We start from the raw sequence: 26523 nt of genomic DNA, 5'->3' as shown, positions 1-26523 counted from the left end.
TAAAGCATTACTTTCATCTCTATTGTTTTGAATATGTTGGATCATAAGAATGGATGCACTCCAACTGCCACTTCAAAGCTGTACAGATAATCCTACATCCCACTTGCTTTGTTTGCATATTTAATTTTGCTCAAGCAAAAGCCAAATCAAAGCTCATACTTTATTCTCTGAAAAAATTCCATGCAACCTTCCTCAACAGTCCAGCTCATCTGAACGAGGGTGAGTTACAAATTTTCTAACTCATTTGAGGATATTTCTATTTACTCTGTCTCTTTCCCTTATTTTACATGATAAAGTGCTTCAATTTCTGGCTGGCTGGAAGTCATCAATCTCCACCATTTTCAAAAATTCTTCCTCTGTAGATCAGGGGGCTCCTACTCTGTGGAGCAGGTGTTGGTGTTGAAGCAGGAGCAACCAGGGGAATATAATTGTTTCTGATGCATGTGACAGTCATTGTCACTCAGTCTGCAATGCAGGTGTCAACAAAAGCAAGGTCAGACTCCCAGTCGCAGGACATTTTTTCCTTTTCTGGTCCCTGAGCCTGAAAAATGGGGCTGAGAGCAGGCAGTCTTTCCCCAGTTTTCTTATAACCCATCTGCAGGCTTTGTGGACTGCTGTGGTGCCTGCAGTGGCTTGCTCAAAGGAGAAAAGAAATAGCTGCAATTGTAAAGTTCCCTCATTCAGTGGTAAAACTTTTTCAGGTGACAGAGAGCAGAGAAGCCCAGTGTCTCTTCATCTGCCAGGTTTCTCTGTCCCCTGCTTTAAGTCATATAATTTCTGTTCAGGTTATCAAAGACACACCAAAAGATACAGCCCCACGTTGATATTTACTGCTGAAAGACTTTCACCCTCCAGAAAGAGGTCGAAAATATTAATATGAAAGTGAAATAGCTAGTTTGTAAGGGTTTACAGACCAAGACCTTTTCAATGTCATTTCTATTCAAAGCACCTCAAACAGCAGGAGAGATTTAAGTGAATATAGCCCTTTTTCTAGATGACATTATTCCCTCATATGACTTGATACACAGTTAGATATGTAGTTAGAAATAAATATAACATGGTGTTATTCCTTTGGTCTTTCATGAAATCAGGCACCCTACATAGCAAATGTGTGGATGCATTCCTTCTCACCAGAGGGAATACACCTTTCATTCCCTCTGTAAAATGCTACAAAGAATTGAGTGTCTATTTATTGCAATGGGTGTTCTGGGTTCAATAAAGCTGCTAGGAAATATGTGAGAATCCTGGAAACTGTAAAGTCTAGGCCATCTCCTCCTTATTCATTGTTTACTGTACAAATTCTTTATCAATGAGAACCTAGGGACTTATTTTTCACTTGCATCAGCTTTACAACTGTATATTTCCATTTATTTCACTGTAATTATTTCTGGTGAAAATGGTTGTGTGTTTTAGTGATGTTAGTTTACAATATTTTAATAAAAATGCATGAATCCCCTATGAAAAAGAAAAATCCCATATCAGCTATTTTCAAGCAGCATCTCTAGACTGAAACTAACAGACCAAAGGAGAAAACACCAGTGGCTTTAAAATATTCTTAGCCTAGAGATATGAGAATCTGCCAATCTCACATCATGAAAAAACAAGCGCCTGAGAGATTTCAATGTTATTTATCCTTTTTGTCTAAAAGGTCTATGGAGTCCCACTTCCATCGTCTGTGGACAAAATCCACAAATTAGTGAAGTAAGAAGAATTTCTGCATGGCTTAAAATCAAAAGCAAACAGCTGACTCTTTCAGGCACTCTATTACAAAAGTAAATTGGACACCCCCCATGTTTGGTATAAGAGTTGAAGTGTTTGTATGAAATAATGGACACGGTACAAGGCAGTCATGTTCCTCAAGAAAGTCACTAAATTTGAAATTATATCTATTAAGCTTTCCAGTGGGAAGGACCTGTCCCAGATAGCATATTGATAAGTTATTGTGTTGTATCAACTGTTAAAGCTTGGTAGCATGAGGCAGATACAGTCCACGTTACCAGTGAACAATATGACGGCACAGATAATGAGACTCTCATTACTGAAGACTGAAATATGTTTAAATGACCTGCAGTTTGGGTGCACAAGTGAGCATGCTCTAAAAGTACAAATGAAGAAAAGAGAATTTTCTTTTTCCTTTACAGTTTGGTTTTGATCAAGGGAAGGGAGAAGAAGGGTCTTTCCAGGAGTTCACTCCTGATTGCCCAAGTAAAAATTCAGTATCCAGGGAGGGGGAACTTGTCAATCCCTGGCCGGTAGTGATAAGAACTACCAAGAAGATTAAATTTACAAGAAAAGCCTCCAGGCAAAGAAGAGGATATTTCAGGCACCCACAGGAGTTCATTCTTGAAAAATTTTTCTGGAAACCAGTGTATTCCTTAAATAAATACTCAAGCTGTCTGGTTTAAGCAACCAGATTGTAACTTTAGTTTTCTATGCTGATCCTTATACTTAAATTTATTACTAAAATATAATATTTTTATATTACGCATGTATGTGTGTGAAGATATCAGGTGCATTATAAATTAATAAAAAAGATAAAAATAAATTAAAGAAAACACAGGTAAAAATGGAAATTATTATGTTCTTTTAAGAGGCTGTTTAATTACCTACCACTTTTTACTGTCATTCACAATGATTATCAATTAATCTACATAACATTAATTTACATAGGAGGTAATGGAAAATTAAGCTAAGAAAGTTCCACATCACAGGGAATGATTTCTTGAAAGATCTTTACTTATATCATATATTTGGACGGATCTAGTAGATGTTTTCTGCAACACTTGATTTATTCAATTATCATTTTCAGACTAGCATCAGAATTATGGAGCAGCACAATTATTCATAATTTTTGTCCTTCCAAGTGAACAATTGTTTCAACTGAAGCCTTCTACATGGGAGAGGAGAAATTAAATTTGCTTTCCAGGCTTCTACTTTAAGATGATTTTGTCCTTTCAGAATAGTTACTGACACCACATAAAAACTTATAAACTGAAAGTAATTCACATCAGTCTCTCTTTCAAGACCTCTAGCAACCTTACCTATTCAGATCATAATCAAACCACTGCAAAGAAATGCCTCAAGCACCCATTTCACTGAATCTATTCTGAACCTTCTGAGAACACGGAAGTCCTTACAGATGCTTATTCCTAACCTCAACTTCAAACCCTGTCCTTCTCATCTGTGTTTGTTGGTTTTCTTTCCATGACATGAGACTCACTTCTTTGTTCTATAAAAGTGTACAAAAAGGCAAGTGTATTAAAAGGCAAGTGTATTAGGCAAGCCTGACAACCATGGAAAAATTCAAACTGAAAAGAAGGCAACTTCATCAGGTAACTCTATGTCAATTATTACTGTGATATTTTAAAGCATCACTTCTTAGGTACTTATCAACATTCATCTTGACTGCACTCATGTATAAACTTTTTATTGATCTCTCTTGGTATACTGCAGTGTCTTCCCAACTCTGCTCTCTGGTACGTTGTGTGAATGAGTTTCATGGGCTATAATCCCTACGTGCTTTCATTCCTCCCCCACAGAGCTACACATACACCTAATCTGTGAATGAAGAGTGTTGTGGCAGCCATGTCCTCTGGCAGGCACTGAAGTAGCAGAAGCTCAGTGTCTTTGCCTACACAACGTGTCAGAATTTTGCATGAACTGGGCTGTTTCCACGCCCATCACCTTTCGTGAGAGAGCTGATAGGAGCTAAGAGAGTATTTATGGCAAAGGATAGAACTACCCCTTAACTAGTCCACCATGCCCTGTTTTCAAACTTGTCACCTATGCAGGTGCCAGGAAAACACATCCTGTGCTAGACCTCACATCTGCCGGTGGGATTCCCCTCTCTACTTTGAAAAAAAATAAGGGAAACAAATTTTTCAACAGTTTCTATAATACTAGATGGTGAACGTGGAACAATCAAAAAATTAGCAGATTTATTAGAGAATTTGGGCGAGAAGCTTTAGCTACAAAATCTATGAAGGTAGCATTTAAAGAATGCAGGGTTTTTAAAACTTTGCACTGCAATCTTCCTATATCAAAATATATTTTCTCAGAAAAGCTTGTCTGTTTTTGTGGGTAGTTCTGAGAGAAGCATATATGCATCTTGACTTCCTCCCTTGGTGAAAATCAAATCATTCTCTCAAAGCTTAAGAAGTATGAGTTGTTTCACTACTTGTTTCGTGAAATCCCTGCTCTGGATTCTCCTAGTTCCCCAGGGCAAAACAGAAAGCATTGCAAATCATCAGAAACCATAGCTGAGAGAAAAAAAATTCTTTCTGTAGTCAGGTCACATTCAGGCAACAAATTTTAATGGAAGAGCTAGGCTGTGGATTCAGTACATGATTAAAAGAAAAATGTCCTGTCAGTTGCAGCTCACACAGAGGTGGGTTTTAATCAGTGAATATTTTTCCCCCATATAAGAAAGTCTGGGCACATGGGTATCAACTACAATAAGCAGAAAGGATCATCCTGATGAGTATGAGCGAGCACAGATCTATTGCTGTTAGGCTCAGCAAGACTTAACTCAGGAAGGCTCACCTCTGGTTTGCCTGTGTCCTTTACACTACATGTGCAGATTAAGGAATCAAACCCTCCTAGTAAAATACCTTTCCATTATTTAAAAGCATATCTGCATGTAAAAATCAATTAGAGAAATGTGGTTTTTGGAAATAAAAAAAATAAATTCAGCAAAGTCAAGCCTATCTGGCCAGAGCTATCAATCACCATGTAAACTCTTAGTCTAGAGAAGGAGTTAATTTCCTTGGCTAGTTTATCAACTTTGCAGCTGGAGCAGACTTGGTGCTGCATACTGCTGGCAATGCAGCAAAACCTTTGCACTGAATTGCAGCTTGGCAGAAAGGTGCAAATTTGATTCCACCTTCTGAGTAAACTGTCATGCACTGATTGCCACAGAGGCTGCTGAAATCTTGTGAGTGTCCTGAGAGGCTTCAGTGTCCTGAAGACAACTAGGGAGCAACGTGCTCCAGTTTTCTGAATCTCCAGGATCTTTGGTGTCCCAGTAGCCCGTCAAACTGTTAATGGCTTCCAACAATATAGTCAATAAAATACCTCTAAAATTCAAAGCAAACACTGCTTCTACTTTTCTTAAAGAAAAATATTTGATTTTTGCGTTCTCTAAAAAAAAAAAATGTTTTGATTGATAATCTTTGTTACACTTTCCACTTTATTCTCTTATAATTTCCAACTTCCTAGTGCAGCATTCAGCATTCTGCCCAGCTCTAAAGACAGCATGTAGGCACATAGGTTTGCTGAGGCACTTTAACCTGTTTTTACCTCTTCCAGCACCTCTCCTGCTTATTTGCAGAGATGTTGCCTTGTATTGGGATTAGTGACCACTGAGTTTACTGTGCACTGTGCAGCTGCATCTCCCTGTTCAGTGCTAGGTCAGGTTAATTTGAGAACACCAGAAATGACACGAAATGAAAGTGTCTATCTGAGAATTACAGTAACTAAGTTGCAGACGTATAGTCTACTACACTGTTTCTGACATGAGTTTGGTAATTATGAGAAGTTTAAGGAGGAAAAAAACCCTAAATATTTTCCAGATCTCCCTTTATCTCCAGTGTTCCATCATAGTTTGCACTGAAATACTGAGCTCCATAAAAATTCAAATTAACTACTGAGTTTTATTTTTACTAGAAATATTTTTGGATAAAGAAAAGTATTTCAGAATACCTGCCCAGAATTTCATTAACATTTTTGTACAATAAAAAAATTGTCATAGTAATTTTCATGTAAAATGGAAAACAACTCTATATCATATACCCCAAAATGTCTAAAACAATTAAGTTCTCATATAGATTAACTGACAAGGTGAAGGCACTACTATGTTGCTAATGCTTGAACTGTTGTCTGCTATACCCTCACCCTTAGCCAGCTCTGCTGCAGAAGTTGCCTACCTCTTTTTCACAAATCCATATAATAACAGTTAATGAATAAATGAGCATGCAAACAGCTATATTATCAGTGGTTTCAGTTCCTGTTAAATGAGCTACTCGAAAAATCAAACATCCTTGGACCGACAACTGAGATGGAAAACCACAGATTTATCTTGATCTTGTTTCACATAGTTGCTTTATTGACCGAGATTGGTAATTAGACAAATATACTTGTGTATTTTACTACCTACGCACTACCATGAATAATGAGGTCTAACTAAATCTAACGAGAAAGGACAAGGCCATTTGAAATCACTGTGCCTGATTAATTAAAATAGAAGAACCTGCAAATGTACGGATGACAAGTCTCAAAATACTAACAATGAGGGTTTTAAGTGTTCAGCATCAATGTACATCAATAATTATGAATCTTTTGGACAGTTAATGACCATTTTTACAGAATATGAGGTAAGAGCTAGAAATATAATTAATTAATTTTTTTTAGCATAACATACCTCATGAAGTTCAACAATGAGGAAGCACAAAGTCCTGCACTTTGGGAAGAACAACCCTCTGCACCGAAATGATAGGGGCCACCCAGTTGGAAAGCAGTTCACCAAAAAAAAAAGACTTGGGGGTTGTGGTGAACATCAGGTTGAACATGTGTCAGCAATGTGTTCTTGCCTCAATGAAGGCAAATGACATCCTGGGCTGCATTAGGTAAAGTATTGCCAGCAGATAAAGGGAGGTGATCCTGTCTATCTGTTCAGCACTGGTGATGCCACAACTGCAGCGTCGGGTCCAGGTCTTGAATGGAGGGTGTAATGAGGATGGTGCCCAGTGCCAGGACTATAGACAAAGAGCACAAACTGAAATACTGGAGGTCCCCTACAGAACAGAAAACACTTTTTCAGTCAGAGGGTTATCAAGCCCTGGCACAGGTTGTCCAGAGAGGTTATGGAGTCTCTCTCCTTGGACATATTCAAAAGCTGTTTGGACACAGTCCTGGGAAGACTGCTTTATGCTGACCCACTTGAGTGTGAGGGGGTTGGATCAGATGACTTCCAGAGGTCCATTCCCACCTCAGCCCTTCTGTGTGATTTTGTGATAAGGAGGTTGCAATTTTTTTACTAGTGGTAGACATGTCACCGAGCATTCAGACACAAAGCTGTTTTGGGAGCCTGTTGCCTCTTTGGGGAAAGTGTACAACATTTATAAATTAGTGACTTGAAAGAAGCACTGAGAAGACATCTTCTAAGGTCATAAAGCAGATATATTTTTTATGCTCTTGTTGTCTAATACAAATCCTGGAAAACAGTGACCAGCTACATGTGGCTTTGTCATCTTTTGCACACAGAATCATAGTTAGAGACAAAGTTGTTTTCCTCCAACTACTACACAGTGATGCAAACTGCCCCTGCATTGTCACACTGCTGTATCCATACCAGATACATTCCTGTACCAGAGTGAGTGCAACCAATACTGAATGAAGACTAAATTCTTTTTCTAAAAATTCTTTAATGGTTTTGGCCTCAATGGTCTCTATGGTACCAGAGAAAGAGTTTCAAAATAAAAGCTGTGTTACTTTTGCTAGCATCTTCACTTCGCCATTTAAGCAAAAGACAGAACTTTCTCTCGAGGCCAAATACAAATGAAATTAATTCCCACAGTAAATAAAGAACATCTCAGTCCTTGCAGATTTGTGCCCCAAGTTCAAAGTGTTTTCAGCTTTGAATTCTGTCTGCACATCAAGAGGGTGTATGTCCAAGAGTGAAAGAACATTCAGAAACAGCTCAGAAACTAAATCCTTATCCTGAAAGTCTAGCTACATGTCCCATTCTTCATCTGGGAAGAAGGTGGAAGAACAATAGACACAAGAGAGATATACAGCCCTTATTACAGGGCTAGAGGGGCTCACACATTCCCCCATTAGGATCACAGAAGAGCTTAATAAAACAGAACACTCCTGTATGGAAACCCAACACCATCTCTATAAGTGTCATAAATGTCACTGTAACAACTCAATGTGACATGAAAACATACCTTTCTCTACCATGCCAAAAAGGTAGGGGATATGTTTCTCTGGCAGAGATTTAAAAAATCATATGTTCTTCTACACCCTTGTGGGTAAATAGACCAACTATCTACTTCCTGCCAAGATCCTGCCTCAGTCCATATTAAGGAATAAATTCCTGGGAGCATTCCTGGCACTGGCATGCTGTAACCCACGCCATTACACATGTGAGAGGTTGGTCTGCTGTAGCCACCACTCTCTCCTCACAGTTCCCAGTCCCAGTTTTAATCAAGTGAACGATCCCAGGGATTATTCCTGTTGGATGGCTTGAAAGCACAAGCATGATTTGGAGGCTGAGACCATCAGCAGAAACACGAGTTGTTTTGGTCCTGTTGGCCTCAGTATCCAGTTCCTTCAGCATGCTTAATTATGTGTACAGAGGAAGTCTATCCATCTTGCAGGAGTATCATGCAGACTCACGGTGACCACACTATCCAGTTCCCAATTTGGCTTTTTCTTATACTTGTGATATTACAACTTCATTACATTCTGCAGAAAATAATACATTTTTCTGACTATGTTTTGTGCTTGGTAGTGTATGTGATAAGCTATTCCCCACTGATAACTTTACCTTAGGCAGATATGCTCAATCCTTTTTACTTCACCATGGAAAAATTCAATATTCCTAATCTCCCTATATCACATCTTTGCCTGGATTTACAGTGTAGTGAAAACCAGTCTCTCATAATTTAAAGAAATGTTTAATATCTTCAACTCCTGATCACCTAAATAGCCACCCAGAATCAGGATGAGATATAAAGTCACTGTTCCACCAATAAAAGATTTTTTTTAGAAACAACTATAAAGCAGATACAAAAAGAGCTTTACTGTGTTAGAATTAAATAAATGAATGCCAAGCCCATTCCCTAAAGCAGGGTCTAATGTGGTCACAACTGCTGCATTCTGTACATATAAAAATCTTTATATCAGTTTAAAAAAAAAAATCACCTTTCAAAAATGCTACTAGTGAGTTATATATCTCAACAGGTATCCAATATTTACCCCTGGAGGGATTTCTTCTTACAGAGGCTCTAATTTCCTATCAAATGGAAGTGTTCACATTCCCAGTCATTTGGACAATGATAAAATAAAGTTTTTTGTTACACTGTAAAATGGTTTGTTATGTGACTACTGCTACATAAAAATGTTATGAAAATTAAGTAGGTTGTAAGATCCAAAAAGGAATGCTTTTGGGACTAGCTACTAGGAAAAGGAAAAAAAGAATGATCTTCTGATCTACAGTCCTTCAGTACTTTGAAAAGACAACTTAAATGACCTTTTAACTAACAATGGATATTGATACCCCAGTTAGGAAAGCTGTTACGTATCCAAAATGGATGTGAACTTCCTCAGGTCAACAGTACTCAGAAAATGGGAGGAAACTGCAATAAATTTATTAATCTATGTGGTGACTTCTGTCCTGTGTGACAGTAAATGAAACAAGCCTAAATTACAATTCAGAATGGAAACTGAAGTACAGACTGGTATGTTAATCATAACATGTCACAGATGGGATAGCAAGACAGTGAAACTGGAGGAAAACCTTCCTTTGTGTACAGTATTTTAATTTTAATACTGCGTATATCAGTCAAAGCAGTATCTGAAACTGCAACTCTTTAATGCATAGTCATGCCTTATAAGTTCCTGGCACATTTGCAAAGAATTGTATCCAGAATGGCAATCAGTCACTCCTTCAGAAAGGACCAGTTACTTCTTATGATTTATAATTATTACATAATTTCTATACTTTTTAAATTTTAATATTTCTCTTAGTTTGTATATATTAATCAGGTTTATTCTATTGTTATAATATCAATATTTGTGTTCCTGTCATTTAACCAGAGCTCTACTGCACCATTAATTGCAGAAGAAAACAGTTCCTGATTTCAACAACCAGCTGTATTTCCACCTAACACTCAATTTGTTAATAATCACAAAAATGTTAGAAAAAAATTTTAAGATAATACATCTTTTCTTATAGAAGTGGAGTATTTAAAATATTTCTGTTTGCCTTTTAAACTAATGACACTTCAGTTTCCCTTCTGCAGACTCACTGATGCAGAGTGAAAAACACTGCGTTGTGAGAAATGTGCTGCAAATGAAGAACTCATGGGAGAAGCAACCTGCTTTCAGTAGCAGGCCCCCACAAAAGTAAGGAAGAAGCATTCAGTTAAGCTTCACAGATACAGTGTGCAGAGTTCATCTGGAAGGCACACTTTCACAGAAACTTCATGACTTATGTTGGCATACACAGGGCTGGGTTGCAAAAGAAGTAATTTTATCTTCACTGGAAAAGATCGTGACTCAAAGTCTTTTGCTGCCTGAATGAAAGGCAGGCAGGAGAAGGCTTGTGTAGGTGCTCGTGAGGTCACTGATGCCTGGGAAGCTGATAGACCAGGAGCAGACACATTCTTGTATAGGCAGATGTGATGTCAGTGATGTGTAAACTAAGTGCACTAATTCAGACCTGGATTTTGAAGTGGAATTTCATTAATCAGAGATGTACAAGTTTATCCAAGTTTGATTAAAAGTAGTGGCAAAGAAAAAGCACTTGACATCTTATAAAAGGCATGTAGTACTGCAGAGAAATTATCTTGAACTTTCAGACAGCTGGACAGGATGACAGACATAAGCACATATACTGATTTTTTTTCTTTTGAAAGAGAATGTCCTTATCTTGAAAAAATGTAAAAATTAAAATTGGAAAATAATTTTAAACTAATGAGTGAGATTTATTCTGAAGACCCCTTTTACTTTGCAAGTGGTAGTATTTACCAGTCAGTTAGTAAAAGCTTGAAGTACTGAACAGACCAGGAATATCTATCCTTTCTGATTGCTCAGACATAGTTCACCTGACTAGCAGGATGCAGAATGCATCTCTTCTCCCACTGTCTGACAAGTACCAGTAGCCATGGTTAGCATGAGCACATATATTTCTCAATTCACAAACATTTATGTTCTCAAAATAGGTCTGGGCATCTGGGGTGATCGATCCTATATGCAATCACTTGGGGTTAGCCAATTGCAATGTGCTACACACAGCTATGTAGAGAAAGAGCTACCACCTAGGAGATCACATACAGCTCATGACAAACAACTTGTTAATCACAAGCAGAAGCAGCCAACAGATTGAGGAAAGACTGTGGCTTTTGCTCCCAAAGCAATATATGCCCCAGCAGTTCCCCACACTGCAGGCTTTTTATAACAACTTCTTACTGCATTTTTTGTTTGGTGTTGCAACAATTGTGGACCATGGAAGCAGCATATTCTGATAACACAGAGTTCCAGGAAGGAACAAATAACATATGAATGCGTACTTTAATTCCTAATACTTCTTTGACCCTTTTCAAGCATATACCCAAGTCCATATCTCACTTTGGGAAGAAACTTAGCCATGTATCATGAAAAATATATTTACATTCAGGGCTGAATAAAGGTAAATTAATTTTGGTCAAACCTACTCTCCTTTGCTGTACACACCTTAATGAATGAGAGCCAAGAACTTGAGTTAATTTTCACCTGTCCCAGCAGAGGCCAGAATGGAGACTATGCCTCTATTGAGCTTGACAAGATATAGGGAAGGAAAAGAGCAGTGCACATTTTAATAACGTATATAATTCTCTAATTCAAAATACAATCAAAAGTCTGTGCAGCTATACATCAACTACTACATCCCCCTTCTAGCAGGCTGCATGTGAAAGGACTGAGGAATCCCAGTACAAAAAGAAACATGAACTTACAGAGAGGAGTATTTGGATAGCACTGTGAATGACCTCTAGGTACTGGAAATCAATGATGCAGCCTGTCACGGAGACGTAGGAGTAATCCTCTAGGACACCGGGGGCAGAAGGACGAACCACCCTTCGTATACAGCCGGGTCCATGTTCCCGCCACCAAGAGCGGTGCATTGAGATGTTAAAGGTCATGAGATCCGTTTCCTAGGAGAGAGAGGGAAAAAGTGTGAAAACCTCTGACTTTCTTTACTTTCTTTAAGGTAAAGCAAGGGGAAATAAAAGATCTTTTCAACTATATTTAAGGACAATAAGATAACTAATTTGCCTTAACCCTCATACCAGTAATTTTAACATGAAAGTAGGATGTTGGAGTTGAGTGAGGAAATTGCAAACATACATTGATATTGCAGTTGCACAGAGAAGTTTGTGCCTGGTAGAAGAACAGTCATGCCAGATACTGTACAAAACAGTGCATAACCTATGTCCCCATGGACTTACAGCCTGAAAAACAAATTTTGTTGTTACTTGATTAGAATGCCACTTAAGGACTAATATTTTTTAACAGGCAACAGAGACAGTTTTACCTCGTGGTTCTAGAAACAATCTAAATCAAACGTCAATCATATTAATTTAAAATATTATCTATAAGTCATATGTATTATTTTAAGTAGGACCACAGGCAGCCAGGTTGTTCCAGTTGTCAAAGATTCAAATGAAAAGATGCCTCCAGTCAAGCACCCTCCTCTCTTTTCTCCCCTCTGCCCATCACCCAGATTACCACCTCATCAGTTCAGTGAAGAAATCTGCTTCTGTGAACAGATCTGGATTTAAAATAAAAGCAATAACTTTTCTTCATTCAAATCATCTTCCTGATCAGCTATTAAATCTACTCTAATGGGTATTGGTAGTACTGTAACCCACACAGCATGTACAATGTCTGTGCATTTTAATAAACTTCATCCCACTTCCACTTGGAGCAATGAAAATGGCGAACAGTAAGTAGCAGTAAGAAATCTGCCTTTGTAATCTTCTGTTTTACTGTCCATAGGTTTTTTACCCTTTAAATGCAGACTTGTTGGAACATTATTTCCAGTTGACAAGGCATTTGTCTTTTGGCTTTGCATGTCCATCCTTGATACTAGTTTAGAAAATTTTCAGCTGCAACCTGAAAACAACTTGTGAAATCAGCAGCTAACAGACAGCTCAGTTTAATGAAAATATAATTATAAATACAGAGTCACAGGAAACAACCGAGGCTGTCTTTGTGAAACAATACCAGAGATTGCACACTGTTATCAAGTGTTTTTAACAATTATAAGGTCTAAGAAATGCCAGTTGTCACACACATATTCACTCTCATGTACTTCAGTAGCTCTTTGTTGAGTAGGAATACAGATTAATGGGTTAGTGTATATCAAGCATTGCAAGGTAATGCTTTGTTATCACAACTGTGGGAATAAATTGTGATGTCCATGGCACTGGTGTCTCAGCTTTCTTTGCTTTTGAGAGTTTTTTAATATTTTTCCTCCGTTTTTGTCTTTGAGTTTTTAATATTATACACTATTTCAGTGCTTGTGCTTGGCTAGTTCACAGCCAACGGCACCGAAAAATGGCAAATTTGCATAGGGAAACAGCTTGATAAATGTTGCTGACACATTTAAAATGTAAGAATTTGTCATGTGATTAGTAGAAACAGCTCATTAATAAATTCTTTCATTTCTGGAATACTGTTATGTTTGGTTCTTGGAATGATTAAAAAAAAATTGCTTGACTTGATGGGCATGTTTAGAGATACTTAACTAGACGGTCCTGTTCATATTTCAAGGCTGCTGGATTCAGGTAGAAAGGAAAGAGCAAAAAACCCCAAAGAGATGTCATCACAGCACTTTCCGCTTTTAAAAAAATAAATTATTGTTCAGAAGCTATGGGTAAAGGCTGTAACAAGAGATTTTCATAGTTACTTTTCACTGCGTGTATTACATTCTGAGCTCTGAAAGCAGGTAAAAGGAGATAATGATGGCCCAGCAAAGATCAGTTTTAGAAATGCAAACAAAACTACTTGGTGCATTAGCTTGACCTCTAAAATATCAATTCACAAAATGGCACCCATAAACTGTTCTAGCTGATAAATGTTAAGCTGCCAATCAATAAAAGAAAGCCTGACCAAAAAAAAAAATCAATTTTTTTTTTGACAGCTGAAACATAGCCCTTTCTAACTACTTGGAGATTCTTAATCCATAAAGTGAGTCAAATGTACCAGGCATTAAAGAAATTAATCTGTATCTTTATAGTCATTTACAAACAAATAGAAAATCTGAGACTGTTTGACAGGGTGTACAGGTTTTAAAATCAGTGAATTTCTGAGAGTGTTTCAGTATTTGTGAATTCACAGCTTGGAAACTGAGAATGGCAGAAAAGCTGCTGCCCAAGTGGCTCATTTTCAGTCCACATTTAATGAAAGTTAAGAATTCTTTCAGAAAATACAAGCAGGTGCTTGAAGCTTTTCAACAGAAAATCTGTTATCTTCCAATGTCACAAGCAAACATTAAGCAAAGGTGCATAAAATATTTAATCTTCAGCAGGTGATGTAATGTAAACTGCTTATTTCTTAAAAAAAATGCTGCTGCTTCATAGCAAGAGACTCAGTTTCAAACTCTGTAGTTTAAAAGAAACCAAGTAGCCTTTCTGACTAATCTAGTTGGGATTCATTTAACAGTTGAAATTTCAACCATCCATGGATGGAAAATTGCTGTCTCCTGAGCATATATCTTGGCTTTAATTCCATGCATCAGCAGGTAAATTATACCTCCTCAGCTGGTAACTTCTCCGACAGACATCATAAACAAAGAGGGGGCAGAACACAGATAACAGAACTTCCAGGAAAATCATGTGGGATTTAGGGAAGTGATACAGGGAAAGGGAAGCCTTGTTTCCTATTCCTTCCTTCAGCCAGCACTAAAGTAATACTCCAATCTGTGCTAAGTTCACTCCTGAGTGTAGATCAGCCCTGTAACCACACTGCTACTAATGTAGAGTCCCACTTAACTGTCTATTTAAGCTTTTAAACTATGTATAGGATTTGTGTTGGCTGTCAGCCCAAGGATTAATTTTGATCATTATTGGAAATCATTGCTGTGGCAGGTACTTTCTCTTAGGTGAGATGTAATCCCTGTAAGTCCCAGTAATACTGTTTCTAAGTGCTTGGAGATAATGTTTCATTTCCTTACATCTGCTTATTTTCTACATTTGGTTTCAAGTGGACATTTCCTATTGGGCAGGGCTTTGAGCAACCTGATCTGGTAAAAGATGTCCCCACCCATGGTGCGGAGGCTGTCTAGGTGATCTTTGAAGGTCCCTTCTGACCTAAATAATTCTGTGATTTTTTGCTTCAATTCTTAGGTGGTGAACTTGGATAAATTTTAAGATATCATAGCATAACACAGTTCATTTTAAAACTAAAGAGCAATAGCAAGGGTGATGTTCCATTTATTTGTGTATACTTTAGGCACAATGTCTATAACAGCAAAATAAAAAATTAATGACAAATTAAGACTAACTCAAATTAACATTTGTAAAGAAAAAAGACATTAAAACTCCAGGGAAAAAAACCCAATTCACTAAGATTGCCTCGTATACCAAACATATATTATGCTGTGACATGATTACCATTGCAGAATTTTTTTTTCACTGTATGTTTCTGCTTTATGTCATGCTATTTTATATTTCTTTTATTCCTCGTTAGTATCTGAAAAATACACTCTTACAAAAACTGTAACAAAAACATTAAGTGTTTTGAGTGGGATGGAGGAAAAGCACTTTTTTCCTTCACAAGAAAGTAAGTCTTACATTTCATCTTCTCTCACTACTGCTAAACAAACGGGTCTTCAAGGCCTGGGCAGATAATACTGAAGAAGTCTATGGCCATTCCCCATTTCCAAACTTAGAAATTTATGTCACTAGCTCCCATATTGTCTTGATTGGGATGATTATTTTGGAATATTGACTCAACTCTTTTTTTTTTTTTTTTTTTTTTTTTTTTTATAATTTAAACTCTTGCCTCAGTGTTACACAGATGGCTTTTACTTACCCCATGAGCTAGAGGTCAAAGGTAGCCCACTCAATAATTGTGGCATTCCTGCAAATGGGATAAAACAATGAACCATGCTGATTCCAGGCAGCTCAAGATATAATTCAGTCAATATCCTGACCTCATCATGAGCACTCTGGTGAACAAATGACATAAAGAGCATTCTTAAATTGAAGCTTATATGTTGACTCTATTAGGACTATTCAGCTGTCTGAACTGGATGTCAGACTAGACACAGAAAATTCACCCCCGTGGCAGCAAACTCAGGGTATACTAAACCAGATAAACTATGTGATACACCTAGATTAATTACCACTTCAAGAGAAAATTCACAGTAATAGGATCTTCAGACACAGACCATGCTGAGGTAACCCCAGCATCATGGCCTGAGAGTGGTTGAGAGGTACAGAGGCAAAGTAATTTTTGGGTGGTAGAATTAAAGGTTCATGGTTCCCACTTACGGAGATTAGAGGTTCGCTAACAGAGCAAATTCTGTAATCATGACATCAGATCATGACTATAGGAAAAGATTTCCATATCAAGCATAATTACTGTTAGAAAGTTACATTGATTTACTCCATTAATAGTCTTCCCAATCTATCTACAATGCAGCACTTGTTAGCCATTTGGATATAGGTCACCCTCCACATGTACAACTGTCAAAAAAAAAAAAAGACATACAAATTAAGCAGTACTGGCTTCTATTTCTATTTATTTTACTACTTTTATTCCTTGGGCTATAGAGAATGTTATCAGATTTTATCTTATTTTTTAAAAGTGAACAAAATAACTTTTGGAAATTTATTTGGAAAAGCAGGAAGATGATCTACCTAAATGATCTACCTAAGTTTTTTACCAAACTTACTAGCAAAAGATTTACCAAACTTACTAGCGAAGTGGAATATAGTGGAATGTCTTTAAGAAGCCAGAAGGCAAGAAGTCAAAAAGAGAAGCATACTGCTGTCTTCTTCATGCAGTGTTAGTATTAGTCACAACAGCAAATCATAAGAAGAAACAAGGGGCTGTTTTCTGAAACTTGTTGCCCATAAAGATGAGATCTGATCTTTGGCAATATTCAGATCCGTGCTCAAATCTGAGCTCCATGTGTTACACCTTAATCTGGCCTACTTCCCTTTTGTGGCACTTTCTCTGTCTGAGAAACAGTCCAGAGAAGTCACACAGTATGGCAGAAAAAAGTTCCAAGCCCCAAGGAAAAACAGCATGAGACAGGGTGATTGGATCAATATGAGCCTTACTTATCACTTGCCATAGGAAGCTCAACATGAACACAAAGAATTGATGACTGCCCTGAAAAGTTGTTTTGTTCCAATGGAGTCCTTAACATGTGATTAAGCTGAGCACTTAGTTTGAAAATTGCTCTCACCTATTCCCTCTTGATAATCTAAAGGTATGAAATAACACAGATTTGGAGTGATGCCAAACTGTGACCACTGATTTGAGTTTTGAAGGCTGGGAATATGACTAGGGTTTGTACAAGCCAAGGGTTTGTGAAGACTGGTGTGTCCCTCACTCAAGCCATATCTGACTTTGACTGAAATGAAGAAAGGAGATGAGACTGAAATGTAACTGCAATAGTGAAGAATTAGAAATATCATCGGCAGGCCATATACAGCCAGCAACACAAATGCTGTAGGAAAACTTCTCAGGGCAGAGAGCCACGAAAAGTTAAAAAAAGCTTGAAAAGTCTTAGTATACAACAATGGGAAAACACTACAAATATGGGCCATAAAAAATTCTGTCCTAAAAGTTTATAAACTGAGCATTTGAAAAAGGAATTCATAACACAAAGCAATTTCAAGTCTCAGCAAAAAAATTTTAACCTATATATTTTTTTTCTTTTCTGTTGTTTTTAAGGTGACATCCCTACGGAGTCATGCATACATTCGAAATATCACAAAATTAAAATTTGATTCCAACATACCTTCCCTCAAACATAAGCTGCCTCAAACAAATACGGAAAACAACTCTTCCCAATATTTTGTAATTTTTATTATTAAAGCAGAAAGGATCAGACTCATGTGCCTGAGTACCTCACCATGTTTACAGACTGTAAGTATTCAACATGTACATTGGTTGAGGAAATTGAGAAGACTCTTGCAATGTTGGTGGACACTCGACTTCTACATTTATAATGGACATTCCTGGCTTGATCATACTAAAGCTATTAATCCTTTTATAGCCCTCTGACTTTTGAACCATGGTTATGATAATGTTAAAAACCTTGCAAAACTGACCCTTTCTTAGGGTTTTCGTTCTAATGTTACTTGGAAATGCACATGAATAGGAGACACATTTTGTGCCAAAAGCTCATGTAATCCCTTATGAGGAGCAGATGCAATGTAGCCTCTAGCCAAAACAGGATCTTTGTTATTATCCAAATGACCATATTTTGTTCACAGTGGTTATGAACAAAGACAAAGCACAGGGATAAAGGCATGATTAAGAATATAATGTCATAACAATAGTATGGTTAATTTTAATATTTTCCTTCATTTCTGCTGTCTCTCTGTCCCAACTTTGAGAATACCATAACATCTCTTGCTACATAAGGAGATACTTTGTTGGAAATAAATGCATGAGAGAGTGTGTTCTGAATTTGAGGGTCTGTCCCAGATTCTGATGACATTAAAAAGCACCATAAAAAGACTTTTGAAAACTCACTTGAATGCTGAAATTTCTGACAAGAAAAATAACTCCTTCTTTTGAGACTAGCCAGAAGGCTCCTACCTGCACATAGGAACACTTTTAAAGATTAATAGTCCAGTTTAAGCAACTGCTGTTGTGTTCTCTGCTTTGCTTGCTTGAAGCAAAGCAGTAGTTGATGATATCGCCAGCTCCTGTTTTATGGCAAATCTGGTCATGTTTAGCATTTTTGCTAAAGCCTCCATTCCCAGGGATATGAAATTACAATAAGAAGTTGGTCTTGTTACAAGAAAGAGAGCTGAAGAGGAAAGCTTCAAAAATTATGAACCCTACTGCTAGGCACTTCCAGTCTGTGCCATAATTTGCATTACTTGCTGCTCTTTCTCAAAGCTGGGCTCCTGGAATCTAGATGGGAGAGTTCAGTATCACAAATTAGATCAGGACATTATGTGCCATAGTCCCCCATCTTGGATAATCATGGATCCACCAGGGTATAGGAAAGGGCCAACGGTTTTTTAACTGTTTGATCAAGGAGAAAGACCCAAGTGAACCCTAAAAGCTTAGACGAGGTAATAAGGAATACCTAATTTTATTGATATATAAATCAAACTTCATGATTTCATGGAACTTTTGTCAGGAGATCCAAATTTTTATTTTTGAGCGTGTGCAAAGGGCAACCAGAAAGATATGCTAATTCACTACATCTTTAGAGCGAACTATACAGTTCATTGAATAAGACTGTCTGCCACTAACAAACAGATTGCCAAGAAGTTAGTGTCTACACTGCTGAAGCCCTTCTGAAGACTCAGAACAAAAAATGACACAGGAAACAATGAGCAGTAGAAGTGTATTGAACTGCTAACGGTCTGTTTTCTTATTGCTTTCATTTCAGTGAAGCACAAGATGCTCTCAGAAACATGCACTTCCTCATGACACTTTCATTTCTATATTTCTTTTTTGTGATATCAGGTCATCATATTTTTGCCAGTCCCTCAAGTTTTGTGGTGCTGTTTGCCAATGACCTTGGCTTTAGCAAAGCAATCCTTTTAGCAGACCAATCCTTTTATCACAGGCTTCATTTGCATTCTGCTGGAGCAATGACAGTCTCCAAAATGAATTTGATAACTAATTTTTAAACAGTAAATACAACCCCTATAGAAACTTTAAGGTTAGATGATGAAATTTAAAATCCTCCCTTTCCTAGAAGTGAAATACCAATGACAATAGAAAAGAGAATCTGCTGTAGCTGAACTCAATGTGATTTATTTAATTATTCATTTCACATTGACTACAGGCATTAGTCCACATTTTAGGTTCCTTGAAACATTTTATGCATTTATATAAATATATGTATATATGCAAATGTTGTTTTTTATTTATGTATACATGATATTTATATATTTACATATTTATATTTTTCTGTACGATTTAATGACTCAGCAGTGCTTTCCTGAGAACAAGTACCAGCTGTGGTCAAAAAAGACAACCTTACCAATCTCTTTCAGCAATGCATTGTACCTGGCCTTGATGAGATTAATTTAATGTGCAGCCTAATCCACCTGCAAACCTCAATAATTCTTACAGATTTTCACACAAAAGAGAGTTCTGATTTGTTTTCTCCAGTAATTTTGAGATTTTCAGAGAACAATTTCAGGAACAATGGTCTCTTTTTCTCTGATATACTGTCTCTATGGTAAGCCTGCACTTATCATAATCAAACTTTTCAAATTCTTTTAATGAGATTAATAAAAAGGATCTGACAATGTTCTGTAACTTTCGGATGATTTCATGTTTGCCATGCCAAAGGTAATCAGTGAGGTGTTAGGTCTAATTATATTTTTTCAACTCTGAAGAAATTTTTCACATCAATGTGGTTGAATATGATCCCCATAAATGTATTTTTAATTCAGGAGGTGACTATAAAAAGCTCTGTTAATAACTTCAAGTCTAGGTGGATTACTTAATGGTCCTGTTAACAGATGTTATATAAATCTGGTCACTTTAGGAGATGAAACAAGTCACAGAGAAGCCTAACAATCCATTCACTCTTTAAAATCACAGACTTATCTGCAATCCTTCATCATGCAATTTTTAATATATTCTTCTCTAATAAATAAGAACAAAATGAGACCACCACAAATATATGAGCATATTGATATTTGAAATGATAGTTTCATTTTACTCTCAAATTTGAAATAATATTAACAGACAAAGGGAAGAATGATAAATGATTTCTAGATAGACTGATAAAGTTGGGAAGACAGCAGAACACAACTGTAAAAGGACAAGTAATATTAACATCAGTTTACATATTTACTGAAAACAAAATCAAGACTACTACATAAAGAGTTTCCTCATATATATATATATAAAAAGAATGTTCAGTTTGCCTGAGGGAAAAAAAATCAAAATATTGTCAATATGAGGCATTTTTCTGCAAGCTGATGAGTATTTACAAAGTCCAATACTCTTTGGAAATAATTGGTCTTTACAATAAATAATAGCAATTACTAATATCACTAGCATTTTCGCTTTGTAAGTTTTTCTATTTTTAAAAATGGTTTTAAAAACAGTGATATAAGGATGTCAGTGTGACTCCGGAAGGCAGCTAAAATCCTGAGAAGCCTACAAAGTTGCTTTGACAAGCATGTGTGCACATTGCTTAATTTTAACAAGCATCCCATTGACATAAGAGATGTACTTATATTTGTTGGGTTAGAACGAGTAAGAAAAGCAGTAAGAAATATATGAGGAAACGGACAAGAAGTATATAACATGTGGTTATATACTTACCAGCCTAAATATATACTTTATGGACATAATACAGAATTTGTTTTCAGTATAGCATGTCCTATAAAGAGTTCTGTAGCACACTGAGGCATAGAGGAAGGTTTTCTTGAACAAACATGGCATATTTTGCTATAAAACTCTAGTTAAGCCTATGAAAATAGTCCACAGGTAACTGTAGTGGATGTTAGAATTTCAGGTGCAAATACTTTTGTTTTAAGAACATATATTTAAAGGTCCTTTCCAGTCTCTGGGTGAGGAAGAGGAACATGAAGAGGGTAGATGTTATTTACATTTGGTTTATTCCTCACATGTAGCCAGCTAATGTCTGTGTGCTTGTGCTGGTTTTGAATTGGATAAAGTTAATTTTCTTCAGAGTAGCTGGTATGGGGCTTTGTTTTGGATTTGTGCTGAATACAGTGATGATAACACAGGGAAGTTTTTGTTATTGTTGAGCAGTGCGAACCAAGTTCTTTTCTGCTCCTCACGCCACCCCACCAGCAAGCAAGCTGGGGGTTGGAGCTGGAGATGGAAGGGAACACAGTTGGGACAGCTGAAGTAGCTATGTGGTGCTTAGTTGCTGGCTGGAGCAACTAAGTTCCATGACAGTGCTAAATAGCAAAGATAAAGACAAATTCAGCGCTAAGCATGTCAGGGGGAGACAGCAGATATGATAAAGCAGGGAAATTTTAAGATGCGGAGATATTAAGTAGGATGGGACAAAGTTTCCTGCCTTTTATTGCTCCCTGGCCCTCACAGACTTCCCCAGTGCTGCTCTTTCACTAATTGCCTGTTCTCCGAGCCGCAGACTGCGCAACAGTTTTGCTTCTTAAAGCACTGCTGAGGGCTGGCTGGATGAGAGGTGATGGGTCAGCTTTAATTGCTTGCTGACTGGGCACAGGCTGCATGGCTGTGGACATCAAAGCAGCACCAGCTCAGGTGAAAGCATCTGTGGGGAAGAACAGAAGTCAGCCCTGCCCAGGAATGCTGCCTCAGCATTGTGTGTTTGGATGTTGTTTAACAGGGCTAGGGATCAGGAAACATGATGGGAAAAATCTCACCAAACGCCAGTCCCTCTTGGTTCTTCTAGGTAACTCTCATGTCTTCACATCTATAACACTGCAAGTCTTAATATCCACATGCTTGGTTTTAAATGTGAGTTGCATAATATTGACATGGTCGAGCCGCCATTGGTACTTAGATCCTTAGGAACTTCAGACAGCTTTGAATTAGATCCCTTTTGATATAACCACGGGACAGGGAAGCACACAGCACTAAAACAGGAGGATCTGAAATGACAGGATAGCTACAGAGGCACATCAACATGCACACCTAAAACCAGATACACCGTCAGTGCCCTCCACTGAAATTTCCTGTCTGGAATCAAAATAGATTTTGCCAACTTGATATTTTCTTTTTAAAATATACAACTACTCATGCAAACACAAGAAGGGCATTAAGTCATTTGTATACTGTAACCAGGTATGTTTTTGCACACCAGGCAGAATGTTGTGGGGAGGGAGTACTTAGTTGTGAAACAAGGTAAACAAATACAGAAATCTGACCTTGGTAGTTAGTAAAAGTACCTTTCAAAAACTGTAGCTGTTATTTCTGAATTTTTCCAACAAGAAAATGAATATTATACAGTAGAGACTTATGACCTGAACATGGAAAATTAAAATATCCTAATGAATGGAAAATAAACCCCACACAAACAAAAATCTTCTGAATGTTCATGTTCTGTTGAATTTAAAATGTGTTCAAAATGAAGCAATTTTTCAGCTGAAAATGCACTTCCAAAGTAAAAGTACTAAACCCAGTAATTAAAAGACCATATGTCTCAAGGTTTTTCTCTGAAAAAGCTGGATTTCTATAAAATGCCTAATTTCTAAGAAAGTAAACAACTTGTTTTCCCTGAAATAAAAACCATAAAACCTGACAAACTTTATGTATGGATTCTGTCTGTTGAATAAATTCTTCAGAGTCCTGTTCATAAAAGAAAAAGGAAAAAACAGCTCTAAACAATGAGGTTTGCTTATGCTCACTTTAAATGCTGTCACAGACGATTCTTTGGACTCTAAGATTCTTTTCATCTCTAAGAACTTTACTTGTGTGAATTATGCTCACTCATGAATGAAAAGAAAAAAATAACCAAAACCCAGACAAAACAAAAAATTCCTATTAACACAACATCAGTAAATCCTACAGAAGTAAAACACATATTGTCACAGCCAAAGCCTGGTCACAGAGTGGTAATATTTCAGCTAGACTGATATAATTAAATTGGCATAACTTCCACCAACACAGAAACAATAATAATGTTATAAAGGCATTTTAACCGTCTTTCTTACTGCACTACAGTATGGAGAATAAACCATAACAGGATGAGCAACTTTTGTAATAAAAAGAACAATAAAGACACCTGTCTTGTCTATACCTTTTCAATGATTTAATTAAAACTAAAATGTAACCCCTAACTTGGTGTTCAGCCTGATAAACTGTAAGAGTAAATTGCATTTGCAGACTAAATTACAACTGGCCACTCACTGAAGGTATCACTCAAAGTCCACTAAAGAATTCTTTTACAAATGGTATTTATAGACACTTTTAAGGACATGAGAAAGCCTGTTTGATCTATACCTAACAGCTTCACCAGATATACTAAATTCTGATACTGATGTATCAAGTTTCTGCAAACACTAAACAAACGAACGAAGACAAAATGCTCTGCTGAGCAAATCGACATCAAACATACATTGTGCAGACCTGTGTTTCAGGTCAACTGAGCATTCGTAGAACATTCCTAGTGAGAAATGTTGGACCTATTTGTCTTAAGTGGCCAATACTCACAGGTGTATAAAAAATCAGATATGCTTTTTAGTCTCATCCTATCTTGTTGACATTTGGTTTCCTACAGAAAGAACACTCGTAGCATCTCAGTACATATCAGTGTCTGTTTCTCCATCCCCTTGGGGCACTTTAACACCTCTGCAAATGAAGAAAGGTCTCATGTATATTAACTTACCGAAAGATTTCATTAAAATAAGAAACTAGAAAGAGAAGAAGGACCCTAGGGAAAGTTCATCTTTTTCTGATAAGAGAGGAACCACAAGAGAGACTGATGTCAAAGCACAAGCATAGAAAGAGGCATAATTACTTCTGCTGCTCATACAACTACTTACAGTGCATATTTACTAGGGTTTCAACAATGTGGCCATTGAAGGTTGTCAGGCAATGAAGTTTTGGGAGAATGGCCATCAGAAATTGTGAATTGTTATCAAATTGTAAAAATACATTATGATACCGTTAAAAGGAGAATGAAAGAAAAAAAATTTGCTCCACAGACTGACCCTTTCTGCCTGCTGCATTCAGGTAGGATGTCTAGGGGTAGAAAAAGATCCTGCAGATAGAAGAATATCCTCTAAAAGCAAGCTAAGTTGAAAAAAAACAGGTAGCTTGCATCAGGTGAGAGGTTTAAAATCCTAGAAACTGCTCCTGATTATCAAAGACCATGAGAGGAAGTACCCCTCACTGGCCAACCTTGGTTGTTGCAATAAGAATGAGCAGCCAAAGAGGATGTTGTCATTGAGTTTTATGGGTAGAGAAGAACATTTGAAGGCTGGGCTGAAGAAGATTCCCAAAAGTGGTGAGATAAGTCGTATTGAAAAGAGACAAAGGAGCTCCTCAGGTCTCAGCTCTTTTGTACATATTCCCAATCAAGAGCGACTGATAGTTCCTATTTCCCTTTTTTATGCTTAAAGACAAATGGGAGAAATAACAAAAGTCCAGTCTAGCATTTGGAAGGAAACATAGTTAAAAAAAAAAAAGTGGAAAAGCTGTGAATAGACAATTACATACAAACAGGTGATCTAAAGAAGAGAGAAAGGGAAACTAGGAAACACACTCCCAAACATGTAAACAATAGTTGCTATTCTAAAGAGCATATGGCTTCAATTTTAGATGAGAAAATAAAAAAAATAAATGTCACAACAGAAGGAAAATCAAGAAGTTGCAGGTTGGGGAGGCATAAGGTAAAATCTAAAAAAACTAGATTGCTGGACTGTCATGACCTGGAGGAACTGATGAATGAGAAAAGAGAGAATGTACACAAGAAAATGGAAGTGCTTAGGTCTAATCTTATTGAGCTCCACATAACAGCAAACACCCTCCCCTGACCAGTTTGAAGCAGGGGAGTCATCAAAAGAGAGTTCCCAGTTTAACTCTTGTAATGCTTGCTTTCAGTATAATTTCTTTCAATTCCTGACCATTACTTTTTCATAAAGCCACGTGTATTATCCTAAAGAAACCATCTGGGTCTTCTGTGTCACTATGTTTTTTTAGATTTATGTCTTTTTGTAGCTGTTAATTCAGCAGATATTAATAATTTATTCTTTATTGTTCTATTTTCATAATATATTCTATTTTGCATATTTTGATCTGTACAGAACACAGCTGCAAAAATTACATGAATCATATTTGGTGAAATGTTGTTTCACTGAACCCAACATACTTTTTTTGTTGATTCCACTGCAGTTAAAGTTTAATTCCAGCTGCACTACTTTTTCTTCTGTCTCTGCTTAAATTTTTCACAGCCTTTGTTGAAACTTTGTCGTTGTCTTCCAGACCCTACTCATCCCTAACTCAGCTGCCATGCTGGATCGGTATTCCTATCACAATCTTTGCTCCTTTAAATTTTGCCAAAGCCTAGGAGCTTTTTTCTGTGTTTTTTTTAACACCTAAGGAAGTAAAGAATAAGTGAAAACAACTACTAACTACTAAAAATAACAGTATTTAAAAAATATTCTTCTGTAAATAAATCAGAGAATTTATTTCCTACCATGGTCCAGTATACAAACAAAATACATATCCATGGGAATTACTGTTCCAGAACACGACATGAGACTGTGGCAGTATGGAACAGTATCTCCTTTTATAATATATGCAAACTCATCTGGAACACTTGGCTCTTTTTTAAAAATATGAATAGTTACAAGCCCCTACATATTACAACATAAACAACAAAGGCAGAGAAAACATAATTCAAAACCTATACTACAGGGGGAAAAATAAGGTTGTCTCTCTGGGATATTTCTTTTCCTCCCCCCGATAAATTAGATTCTCTGCTAGAGAAAATGGGCAATGAAATGTATTGATGTACCTCCACTGAAATGAATGGAGAAAGGAACATTTAGCTTACTACGGAATTTGATCTTGGGAAATGTAGTAGTCAGGGAAGAACAGAAGTTAGGCATTGGCATTCCACCAGCTTGGGAA

At 37.0% G+C, this 26523-nt stretch overlaps 1 protein-coding gene across 1 annotated transcript in view; it reads right to left on the bottom strand.

Moving 5' to 3' along the window:
* The window catches only part of NKAIN3 (sodium/potassium transporting ATPase interacting 3), a gene marked incomplete at its 5' end in the record, with an annotated part of 184562 nt that overhangs the window by 79522 nt on the left and 78517 nt on the right, over positions 1–26523 (bottom strand). Inside the window, one exon of the mRNA XM_027748216.2 lies at positions 11718–11915. Within this exon, the coding sequence (XP_027604017.2) occupies positions 11718–11915 (198 nt within the window). The remainder of the gene's footprint in view (positions 1–11717; positions 11916–26523) is intronic.

Source organism: Pipra filicauda, unplaced genomic scaffold, assembly GCF_003945595.2.
Source record: "Pipra filicauda isolate LSUMZ 115617 unplaced genomic scaffold, ASM394559v2 scaffold138_size1969278_pilon, whole genome shotgun sequence".
NCBI classification, from domain to species: Eukaryota; Metazoa; Chordata; class Aves; order Passeriformes; family Pipridae; genus Pipra; species Pipra filicauda.
This window is presented reverse-complemented; position numbering and strand designations above follow the sequence as displayed.